The sequence below is a fragment of the Salarias fasciatus genome, chromosome 1, assembly GCF_902148845.1.
Source record: "Salarias fasciatus chromosome 1, fSalaFa1.1, whole genome shotgun sequence".
Lineage (NCBI taxonomy): Eukaryota > Metazoa > Chordata > Actinopteri > Blenniiformes > Blenniidae > Salarias > Salarias fasciatus.
The window spans coordinates 11,156,569-11,168,808 of NC_043745.1; the positions used below are offsets into that span (position 1 = coordinate 11,156,569).

The 12,240-nt window shown below is 44.7% G+C and overlaps 1 protein-coding gene across 4 annotated transcripts in view; it reads right to left on the reverse strand.

Annotated features, from left to right (window-relative positions):
• LOC115395582 (transcription initiation factor TFIID subunit 4) overlaps positions 1-12,240 on the reverse strand; it is a 93,261-nt gene that overhangs the window by 62,014 nt on the left and 19,007 nt on the right. For all 4 annotated transcript variants that reach the window (XM_030101294.1, XM_030101217.1, XM_030101440.1 and 1 more), the window contains 2 exons: positions 8,005-8,080; positions 6,247-6,361 (listed from right to left, as the gene is read on the reverse strand). In XM_030101294.1, coding sequence (XP_029957154.1) covers positions 6,247-6,361; positions 8,005-8,080 — 191 coding nt within the window. The remainder of the gene's footprint in view (positions 1-6,246; positions 6,362-8,004; positions 8,081-12,240) is intronic.

Below are 12,240 nucleotides of genomic sequence, written 5' to 3' on the forward strand. Positions count from 1 at the left end.
TCATTGGCGCCTGGAGCATTTTTCTAGCTGCTGAATGGTGCCGAGCCTTTGTTGAGTTTTTCATTGACAGAATCTTTTTTCCACTGATGAAAGGTTTGGATGTCCAACCCTGAAATGGAAAATAAATCCGTTCCAATATCTGATAAGTTGTCTTTGGTTTCTGTTTTTTTATTTGGTAGTTTGTTTTTTTATATTCTACCCATTGTAATTACCTGATTCTGAAGAGGACCAGTATATAAACATTGTGTTTATTCTAATAAACAGTAGGCGCAGCTCCCATAGCTTCAAAGAAGAAGTCTTGTTCTGTAATTCTAACACAACTACAGCTGCACTACGGCTCAGTTCTTCATATGAGTTAACATGTTACTTCATGAGATGTGTTGCTGAATGTTGAGACCAGATTTACTGGTGGTTACCATTAAAAAAATGTCAGCAAGGACAGTCAGAGGTAGAAACTGTAGTAAAGATGTTTACTCATACAGCCGCTGTTACAGTGCCTTAATGAATCTAAAAGTTCTGCTGAAAATACTAGAAAAAAAAGTTTGGAAAATAAATTTGTCTCCATATGAGTGAAATTATATTATTTTACAAAAAAAAACTGATTAAACATATTCCTTCCACCTGTGACTACAACGTTAGCCATCGGAGAGGAACCAAGAAAGCGAACCAGTACTCAAGAATACTGTAATTTCTTCTTCTTTTAACCGGTCGACCTTCAAAGCTCCCTGCAATCGCTGCAGCTCAAATCAAACGAGAACGCCAAAGACAGGTCTGACATTAAAGGGAGAGAATGAGATATGAAATGCAAAACATTCCTGACTTTACCTCTGCAGCGCTAATAAAGCAGAGATGTAATTAGCTTCCTCAGAAGCTGAGCAGCAGCCTCTCCGTTAGCGGCTGGGGTTGGCTCGGGGACACGGAGCCGCGGGCCACATGAATACATATGCATGCTGTTTCCATATCCAGCTTGTGTTTCAGCGAGGGCACGCCATAGGTGGTGGGAGGACTGCTCTCTGCCATGTCGAGGTTTTGTGTTTGTGTGTGTGTGTGTGTGTGCTTCCAGATCTCCAGCACCCTCCTCCACACAACCGTCGCCACCTTTACAGCGACACCCCCACCCCCCCACTCCAACCCCACCGCCCCTGTGGATAAAGGTCTCTGTGCCCAGGCAGGGGGTCCCGATTGATCCCTGTGACTAACACGCGGGCCGTGCGCATGTTGTTGCACCCACACTGAGAGAGATTCGCCACTGGAGAGGTTTTCTCCGCTGCAGCAGCCGCAGGTTGAGCGGACGGCTGGCGGGGCGAGCGCCGGTGACCCAGATGGAGTCAAACGCCGGTGGACGGAGGGAAGGGAAACAGCAACAGGATGAGCAGTGTGAGATATTCAATAAATAAGCGCTCCTAATTGAACGGACCACCCACACTCGGGCTGCGATTATTCACAAGCATTAAGAAGACCTGGCGAGGAAACGGCAGAAAGTAGATGCTCTGAATGAAGACGTGAGCCAGGACGCCGCGGTCTGATGTGCTGGATAGGAAGAGTATATTTCCAATCCAGGCTTTCCAACATGGCTTTTTTTCCCCTCCTTCATTGAATTGCTTCATTTTCTTGTACGAACGTCTTTCTTGTGGCACAGAACTCAAACTGAACATAATCTAATCTTGAGGCTGTCGTGTTTCCAAGTCGCTGCATCAACAATTTTTGGGAGGTCACTTTTAAGTTTTCTAATCGAGTCAAATTTATTTGCAAAGCCCGGCTTAACAAAACAGGCACACTGCATGGCGACTGACAGAGAAACAAAGGAAACAACCACAAAGCAGTAATGAACTGACTTTGCTGGTAAATGATGGAAAAGAGCTGGTGGACGTTTGAATCTACCGGCAAACAATGACTGACGAGCAGAAACTTTTGTTCCCTGTTCTTGCACGGGCACAAGTGTGAGTAGCCGCTCGGTATTTTCCTACACGGCGGTGCCAGCGCCCGTGCGTTGATGCGCACGTCCGTGTGTCCGTCCCGTAGGAGGATTCTGGACGCGAGCAGCCTCGGCTGAGCTCGGAGGTTGGCACAGGGCTGAGGGCCTCGGCTGGCTCGCCAGTGATTACAGCGGATGTTGAGTGTTTACAGAGAGATGAAGGAGGGGAGGGGGGCGGGGGGGGCACGGAGACAGCTGCTTTCACTCTGTACTGTAAACTGCACGCACATGCTCATAGACACACACACACACACACACACACTGAAACAAGCACTTACACAGAAGGCTGTAGCTACATTGGAAAGCCCACAAGCCCTGCAGTGTGTATGTGTGTGTTTGTGCTACAGCTGGCCCGCTGGGACCAGCAGTTCAGAGTGACAGCCATACACACATCAGTCCCAGAGTGCAGCTGAACGCGGTGCCAGCCGGGTGAGGAGAGGCTGGTGGCTGCTGACCGGCCACATATCACCGCATGCTGACTGGAAGTCAACATATAATGATATGGACTCCATTGATACATTTGAAGGCCTGATCAATACATTTTCTCTGACTTCAATACAATTTAACCTCCTGCTTTTGCACTTGTGAGTTCGTCATTTATCATCGTTGAGATACTGGCCGGTTTGAATCGATTCACGATGTTGAAAACTTATGCTTTTAGTACAAATTAGACTCTGGATAAATCAGAGCAGATCACTTCTGGGAACTGGACTTCTTCAAAAGGTGGTTGTTTAAACTAAGGTTGACAAGGTCATCAATCAATACTTAGAGGATTTATGCCAACTGTATAAAATAAAATAAATTCTGATCTAAAGCATTAGGGTGATTCCCAGAGTTTTTTGTTGTTGTTGTTTTTTTTTTCTTTTCCGTCATTGATGGAGAGTCTTGGAGTCAACCCGTCCAGTGATATATTGTAAGAAAATCAATTCCCAGAGTGTTTTAACGCAGGAGCATAAACTCTCATCTAGACTAGAAAAAAGAAGGTCTGGCTGGAATATGCAGGGCAAATTACCCATGTTGAACAAAGTCTAAATGTCACATTCTCAAAAATCCAAATTTATAGGAGGAGTCTGGCTTCCTGTGAGTATTTCAAATTAGAACTGATCTATTTTCAGTTCATCCAACACATTCTTTCGGTACAGTACTGAGTAGTCTTTCACAGTCTAAAGCGAACAATACAGCAAACAGGGGTTAATTACAACACCTGTAATTTGGAGAGGCAATAAACTTGATTGATTAGTATTCATGTGTACATTTTTAGCTCAGTCTTAACATTACATGAGAGGAGCAGAATGAAGCAAAAACACCTGCCACTGGAAAGCCTTCCTGTAAAACACCACGCAGCGCAGCTCCAGGAGCATTCATGCTGAGGGATTATTACCCCAGTGACAGTACATGACAGAGTGAACAATTGCAAGCTTTTTAAGAGAAATTAATTGGAGAGCAGCTTTAGTGGATTATACTGAATTACACTGAACACGTGCGCTACACAAGTGTGTAATAGATTATGATCCTGTCTTTTTTTTAATTAGGTTTTTATATTTCAGCGGAGAAAACTTCCCCTATAAAAATCCTCCCAATGACTCTGTCAAAATGAAGTAATCCGATGAAAATTATTGTATTTGGTACAATCGATGCCCCCTGCTATTGTTAAAAATCATACATTCTTGGGCTTTATGAGATGATAATGTTCAGATGCTACGAAGAGTATCGTATTAGGAAATGTTGGCCGGATCGAGGATGACATGGAGAACTTCAGGGGATGATGGAGGCTCTTTCTTTTACAAAATACAGACGTGACACTGAGAAGAGGACGACTGCAAAGAGTGTCAGCCTTCAATTTGCTAGGATAGTTTTATGGATAAACACTTGCTGAGGGCGCTGGACTGCTGTTGGTATTATTGTGACATTTAAATTGTTGCTGTCGAATGGGAGTAACTTTTTGTTGAATTTGGTTTGTTTTTGCTGAATATCACTTAAAAAAATCAATAAAAGTATGAATGACAAATAAATAAATAAATAAATAAAAATCTGTCTGCTCAAAACTCCCATTCATTTGAACAGGAAATAGCAGAATATATTGTGACCACCCAATTACAAATGATTGCAGTGGATTAAGATCAACCACTGAATCCAAAATGATGGTACTGCGATGGTCCCTTTGGCCTGTCCAGCAGGTCTTCTTCTATCAGCCAGTCAATTCAGCAGCAGCAACCTGCAACTCTTGGTTGCATCACTGGATACCAGTTTTTACAACATGACGAAGCTAAAACTCTTCAGTGAATATAGTGAGCAAATTTATGTCCAAATCGCAGCATTACTAATGAGCTGTAGTAGTTGTGCAAGGCATTGTTTTATTCAAAGAAAAGTGGATGATGTTTCATGATCGTACAAAATTTTCTTCAGTATTGTGTACTATTTATTACTATTATAGTAGCATTCCGTAAACTCTTAAATCACTGTGTCATGAAAACTCAAATTCAAACATTACCGCAACTCACAGTCAACTTGTAAGGCTAATATAATCTTTTTTAACGGCCTAAATCATCATGTTGAGGCAGCAGGACTGAGGATGTGGTGTGAAGACAGTACGGCGTCACATGGATCACCTTGTAACACTGGGCCCTGCTCCAACACGCTCATGTCCTGGGGTGAGAAAAGCGACAGCAAACGGTAAACAGCGTTTAGAGACTGCAAGAGCTGAGAGGTTTCAGACACCAGCAACACGCCGAGGTCCGACTGCAGCACTGCAGAGTACCGCCTTTAGAGAGCAGCAGTCCAGGAGTAAAGTGCACACTTGGAATAAAGATGACTGAAACAAGAAATGAAACTGTGAAGTGCTAAACTCTGACTGAATATGCGTAAAGAAACAGTGAAGGGATGAAGATAATCTCAGCGGAGGTCAATCACTCATTAAAGACTAAAATCAATATCAAGCTCAGCAAACTCACATATGACTCAAAGTGAAAAACGCAATGCCAAGAAGTTCAACAGTTGCGTGTTGTTGGAGGGAAACTAACGACCTGCATGGACAGACAAATAAATTATGGAAGCAAGAACTGTGTTCAGGGACTGTGCAGCGAGCGGCTCGTTTGACACACAGATGCAGGCCAGCCAAACATCACCTGACCTGGATAAAGAGAGGAAACACTGCAAAAACTCAGTGGCGTGGCGTGTTTCTTCCCTGACAGCGGTGCTGGGTGTTATCGGGCTTAATGTTGAAACCAGTGCATTTGTGCGTGGTGGGCCACTGTGATCACCGCAGGGGGGAAAAGGTCGCCAGTAACAAGCAAGCCTGACAGCTTAATTACCAACGCAGCTAAAGATTTATTGGTTTATCAATCAGGGCCCCGGGCGCTGCCTTTCCCCTCAGGAGACGGGGAGCCATTACCATGAACCCGTTGGCCCATGTGACCTAGACTCTTCTTGCCCCGGTGCGGTCACATCGGGGCAATCCTAAACCCGCTGCTCCTGTCTGCGCATGCATACATCGGCTTTGCACGCAGGCAGATACTCCTGGATTCTCAGGATATACACATATGCTCATGTGCATCCAAGCAGAGACACCAAACACAAACAAACAGAGCAGCAGAGGAATCTACGCTAACATATGCATACACACTAGCACGTAAAGGCTGCACACAAACTCGCACAAAACGCGGACCACAAAGGCCAGCATGTGGGCGATGAACCTTTTATGTTTTGAGACAAAGGCCCAGCTGAAGCGGAGACAAGAGCGAAGAGAGGGAGAGAGAGAAAGACAGAGAGCAAAGCTGCAGGGTAAATACCGTATGTTTGACTTAACCAAAAGGTATTTTCGGAACCGCATCCAGAAATTCAAACCATCTGGACACAATTATCTTACTTCTAAATTAGGATTTTCGCTCATTTGCAATCCTGTCGATGAGTTGTGACACTGACACAAGGAGGGCGATCTGCGAGGGTGATCCATTTGTCTGGCAGTGTGTGTTACAATGTGGTGGGCGCAGAGAGAGAGGAGAGGAGAGGGAAAGAGAGAGAGAGAGAGAGAGAGAGAGAGAGAGAGAGAGAGAGAGAGAGAGAGAGAGAGAGAGGACCACCGATCAACCAGCCGGGCAGGCGGGCAGGCAGGCAGCCAGGTGGCCAGGCAGGCTACCGGGATAAACACTCATAGCCTTAGCTGTGAGTGTGGCCTGTAGTCATGCTGGAGCTTCTCAAGTGAAATGCTGCCCCCATGTGACGGCAGCCGGGAACCGGCCGGGCGGCTCTCTCCTGGCAGGGGGACGGTGTACCTGAAAGAGCCTCCTCCGGGGTCGTTAAGCTTGTTTTTCTGATTCCCGGAGATCTGAACAGGCAGGCCCATGGGAGTTTTGCCCGCCTGGATGACGGCTCCCTTTCCCATTGTGCCTATTACGGAGAGAGGGAAAAGACAAAGAAGAAGCACTCAACAAAAAAGGAAGGAGTAATGTTATCATTGAGGTGTCCCCTTCCATCTGCGTCAAACATCCTCCCGTCTAACGACTACCTTCAGCATGTCTCTGTCATCCTCACTGGGGTGTGCTGGGTAGCGGGGTGGTGGTGGAGGGGGGGTGTTTGTGTGTGTTGGGGGGGGGTAGAGTACTGTCGCTCTCCCCAGGTTGGTGCGGAGAGCGTCGCTCTGTCAATATCACTGCGCTTCACCGGCTCTCCTTACACTCCTAAACCGCATCCTGCTCCGAGACACGTTTTTTTCCAGAGAGGCACAAGGACTGCCAGAGTGAATTTAAACTTGATTTTAACAGGCATGTTCCTAGCTTAGAGGCAGAGAAAAGTATTTTTAGAACTATCCCCGCATTCCAATTTATGGGCATAAAACAACCTACAGATCTTTCACTGCAGGCGATCCTGGGGAAGGGGGCAGATCAAATTTGTATGCACCTCCGATCATACACACACACGCACGCACACACACACACACACACACACACACACACACACACACACACACACACACACACACACACATCACACACCACTTGAGAGTGCGCGGCTCTCTTCGGGGAGTGTTACACCCGGTTGGTGCTGGGGCGATATTTGTGGGCTTCTGTGGGAAGAGTGTTTGTGAATCAGTGTGAGTAAGCAGCAGTGCAAATGTTTGAGAAGGCTTTATAACCAGACAGGGAAAAAAACACCTGTTCTCTCTGTGGCTCACGACTGTTTACACACCGCTCGGGCCTACTGAGAGAACCTTGCAGAGTTTCACTAATGGCTATCTTATGCTGCTCGCTGCTTTCCCTGGTTCTGTATTGACGGGTTTGTCTGACATGTGGCAGAACACGAGGTCGATGAGTCAGCGTCTGCGATGCTCGTAGAGATGTTCGCTTGTGTCTGTGCAATTTCAAAAGGCTGGACATAAGAGTACATCAATAAAAACAGATGGTAATAATGTGTTTTTATGATTTTAAATGTTACTCAAATTACATATTTGAAAGAGAATAGTAAAAAAAAGGTGTGTATATAATTTTATAAACTGTTAATGTGGCCCACTAAAGGCCTAAACATGTTAATCTCCACTACTAGGAGCACAACTGTGACTAAGCATTTCTACCATATCCAAGAATCGCTACGGAACTGTGGGGCTTTATTTTAAGATTATTACATTTATATGTGTGCATTTGATGCTTTCCACGACAACATGTAGTTAATAATACAATAATTATAGTTATTATAAAAGTTGGACCGTTGAACTGAGAGAATGAAAAAAGGGCCACACGTCTCATCCACGCCTGACACTTATCCTAATACATTTCTACACGTTTTGAAGCACTTTTCAAGCTTTTCTCATTTAAAAATAAGAAGTGTACATTTCTAATCCAACAAAGCTCCCACGGCTGATTTGTTGTGTGTGTATGACCTTCACTTTGACATAAGGGGGACATGATCTGCACACCACTTCATAGCAGTTACTTCTGTCTGTTCCAGACCATCCTGAATGTTCTGGGGTTGGCCTGATCAGCAAATTCATGACATTCCAGTGATAGGAAGTGTAGAAGAGCGTGCGAACGCCTCACCCTGTGCTCTGATGGACTGTGTGATCACCACAGGCATCCGGACCTGGCCGCCGATGGCGCCTCCTGTCTTCACGCCCTGAGGAGGCAGAATTTTTATTGTAGAATTTCAAAGAAACAAACAATTGGGAACATGTGGAGCAGAATGAATAAAAGGTGTGAAATTGCACGGCATCTTAAAACATTGCTGCGCTGCTGTTGTCTCTGTGAAAACCCAGTGAGAAACCCGTTAGAGTTGAAATCAGCTTTCAGGAATGATCCAGAGACGAGTCGGCCATGAGCTGCGTGAGCCGTGCTCGCCGACTTTCTTATATTCAAGTGTTGCAATATCCAAAATATCTCATATGCAGAACACATAAGAGAAGGGTGGATTCGACCACAGTTAGCCCTGCACCAGAATTGAGACAGTGGCGATCAAATTAAATGCACGAGCAGGATAGATTTCTGCCACTGTTTGTGACCTACATTTTCCTGCATTTGCAGATAAGACAAAGAAGTCAAGACCACAGTGAAAAAGTAGTTTAGAAGAAGGAGAACAAGTAGTGGAAGAAAAAAAAAAAAAAGCCGGAGCAGAGGGGGTGGAAGACTATGCTGGGCTATTAGAGTCACTTCCTTCCTTGGTAGCAGCTACTGGCCGAGCCTGGGGCTCAGCCATCCATTCCTACCAGTTTGCTTCTTGCTGCATATTTTTTAGCCTTGTTTTCCATTCCCTGACACATGCTATATTACTGTTCAAGGTACTGAAAAAAAGACAGAGGCCATTTTTCCCAGAGATCCACTGCAGGGGTCTACGAGAGTGGGAGGGAAGAGGGGGGAGAGAGAGAGAGAGGAGGGGGAAAAAAAATACATTTGGAACAAGCAGAGATAGCAAACACCTCTGGCCAACTGGCGACACAGTTAAGAGAAACAGGGGAAAAAACCTCAGGTAGGAAGTTTGAGAATCATGGGAAAAGGAAAAGATGATGAAAAAAAAGCACTTCCTCTACTTTTAAAGTTAAATCATCAGGGTGAAATGAAATGTTAGCTACTCTCAAAATAAATGATGCCGTGATTGCTGCTGCTATCTGGCTGCTCAGTCAGTGTTTAAGTGTGTGAACCGCATGTGCTATTTATGTGAACTCTTCCAATACACTACAGTTCTGTGTGGAGGTGGCTGCCAATTCCCTCAGCACTGACCTTCTTTCTTTAAACTAATCACACTAGTATTTTTAAATAGATAACACCAAACACATCTGGTACACACGCAGACCATACACATCCTGCAGCTTGAACACAGCTGATAATCATGGAGAGCACACACACACACACACACACACACACACACACTGATCAGAAATTACCACCTGACTAATTTTAGGTAGCCTCCCCTGTTGGTGCCAAAATAGGCCAGACTCATCAAGATGATGACCTTTCTATCTTTCTATCTAAGTTCTGCAGCAGTTTGAGCTCGTGTCTTGGATCAGACCATGAAGTGGATCCAATTCCGTTCCTTGCTTTTTCCTTGTTTGACCGCTTTTGATCGATATTGACCAGGGAGCAGCAGCAAAAACCACAGTTTGGAGATGCTCTGACCAAATCATCAACCCATCTGATTCAAAGCACTGTCAAATAGCTTCGACTCCTTCAGAGTACAATGCTTTGGAAATATTTCTGTATAGACAATAATGAGAGTGTCCAAGATTATGAAAACTTTCAAATTTGTGCATAATTTTAATTTTAGTTTTTTCCTGAAAAGTTCAGTCTACAGTGTCCTGTTTCTGTCATACTTCAAGAACGGTATCCACATTCATCAAAACCAGACCGCCATCTTATTTTGATTTTTGAAATCACAGTATAATGTGTCAGCAGGTTAACTACTGAATTCCAATGAATTATATCAACACATGCAGGATTTTAAAGATAACAGTTGATGCTACTGCCTTCATTCCACTCCCAGCTAATGTCTGGGATAACCCTCAGCTAGCTCGCTGTGTGATGTTTGCATGTTTTCCCTGTGCATGCATGAGCTTTCTCCGGGTATTCCTTTTGTTTTCCCCACAGTCGAAAAACGAGCATCTTAAGTGAATTTGCAAATCACAATTTCCTGTCAGTGCGTCAGCAATTACATTTTAAAACATAAATTTTTTTGTTCTCATTTTATAATGAACAGAAAATGTTGGCATCACCAGACAGCTTTAAGAACCCGGCTTTCCACGCAGCTCCTCCTAACTCTTAGTATACATCACAGCACATGTAATGAGGCCATACTACATTTGCACACTTTGTTCCAGTGAACAATGAACTGTTACAGTATGCAATGATGTGGCCTACTTACATCTCTCAATTCATTCACGCTTTTATCGAGTCCATTCACCTCATATATCCTTTGCCCCGAGGACGTTTCAGGTCCAGTTCTCTCACTGCTAGTTGTGCAATTAAAACAAACTAGTTTGGAGTTTGCATTTTTAAGATGCATCTCGATCAAATTTTCTTACCATGAAATAAAAAAAAAACTTAATAAATCACAATAAAATCAGATAAATATACATAAACTCCATATTCATGATAATAATAAAGAGTAATGAAGTCTTAAATAATGTAGATTCCTTACTGCTCTGGCAGTAAGAGCAGATTTTCTGAGCCTAGTTCAACTCGCTGTCTGGTTTCAGACTGTTGATGTGCCAGTGGCGATCATTTACTAATGTTTTGTGTGATAGCTTATGTTGGTGTTGTATGCGTGTGTGTCTGTGCATGTTTGAGGGAAAGAGAGAGAGAGAAAAAAAAAAGAGATGGAGATAGAGTGAGGGAGACCAGAGGCATGTTCTGGACATAGACTGCGGCCGCCACATCGCTTTAAAATTGACCTGGGGCTGACCTAGTTACCTCGCTTCACCCTTCAACGGTTAACGGGTGGAGGGAGGGAGGGAGGGAGGGAGGGAGGGAGGGAGGAGGGCGATGAGAGAGGGCGATGCGGGGGCAGATACAGTGAGGGAAGCTGTTGGAAAGAGATGGAGAGAAGGGAAGGACAAGGAGGGAGAGATGGAAAGCAAGTGACAGACAAGGCTGGAGAGAAGGTGGTGAGGCAGGAAGAAGAGAGGGAAAGGAAGAGGGACTGTGAGAGAGAGGGGGGGAGAGAGAGAGAGAGAAAAAAAAAAAAGGAAAGTGAGAAGCCTCTAGCTTGATCGTCCCTCTGCTAGGACCAGACCAGTCTGAGTCTGACCTCACTTGACCCATTCAGACGTCTGGCCTCTGTGGGACTGTGCATTCAGCGTCTAAACCACACACACACACACACACACACACACACACGCTCACGGTGAAGTGGCGCCGAGGTGAGCTGAGGGAGGCTTTTCCAGGCTTTTCAGCCACCAATCATCATATCCCGTGCTCATACATCCTGTGTGTGAGGGTGGTCGGCCATCATCGATATCTCAATAAATACTTCACGATATGTCTGGAGGCCAGCGCTTCGTTCTGGTTTGACCACATATGAAAATTCCAAAACATGTCAAACTTCTTTAGAGAGTCTGTGAGCTGCTCTTAGGTCATTCATCTCTGTGTCGCCGGGTCAAGTGTGCAGCCGGGTTGGGGAAGCTGTGTCCCACTTCAGGGTGCGCTTCCTTCTGAGGCGCCACAGCGGTTTGACTCAGCCGTCCCATTTTAAAGGCCCCTTCAACTGTGACGAGGAAAACAAGCTACGCTGCCTGATCCATTGATCCTGAGACTCTCCGTCTTGAAAATGACACTTTTCAGATGTAAGTGCTAGCTTTAACTCAATTAAATGACAACAATTTCTACATTTTCTATAGTTCTCTATGATTGAACCAACTACAGGTCACAGGACCTGGAGCAGAGAAAACTTGTGCATGCAAAGAGAGAACATGCAAACTCTGCAGCTAACAACACAAATCACTTAAAATATGATATCAAACAAAAGCTGGATCAAGGATTATGGCTGCATGGCAGGTTTCTTCAGCCATTCTCTACATCTGCTGCTGTCAAGGTTAATAAAAAGCAGTGCTTCATGCTGTCTGAGGAGTAAATGTTGAAATCCGTGTGTGTTCTCTAACAGACGTTGCCCTTGAATGAGGATGCAGTCAGTATCTTTCTGAAATGGGACTGAGGGAAACATTCACAACAAATGAAAACTGATGTCAAAGGTGCAACATGCAATAACATGTGGGAATTGTGCAATCTCGTTAACGCACTTTAATAAATTATGTGTTGCTCTTTGGCACTGTGCACTCTAACATGTCAGAC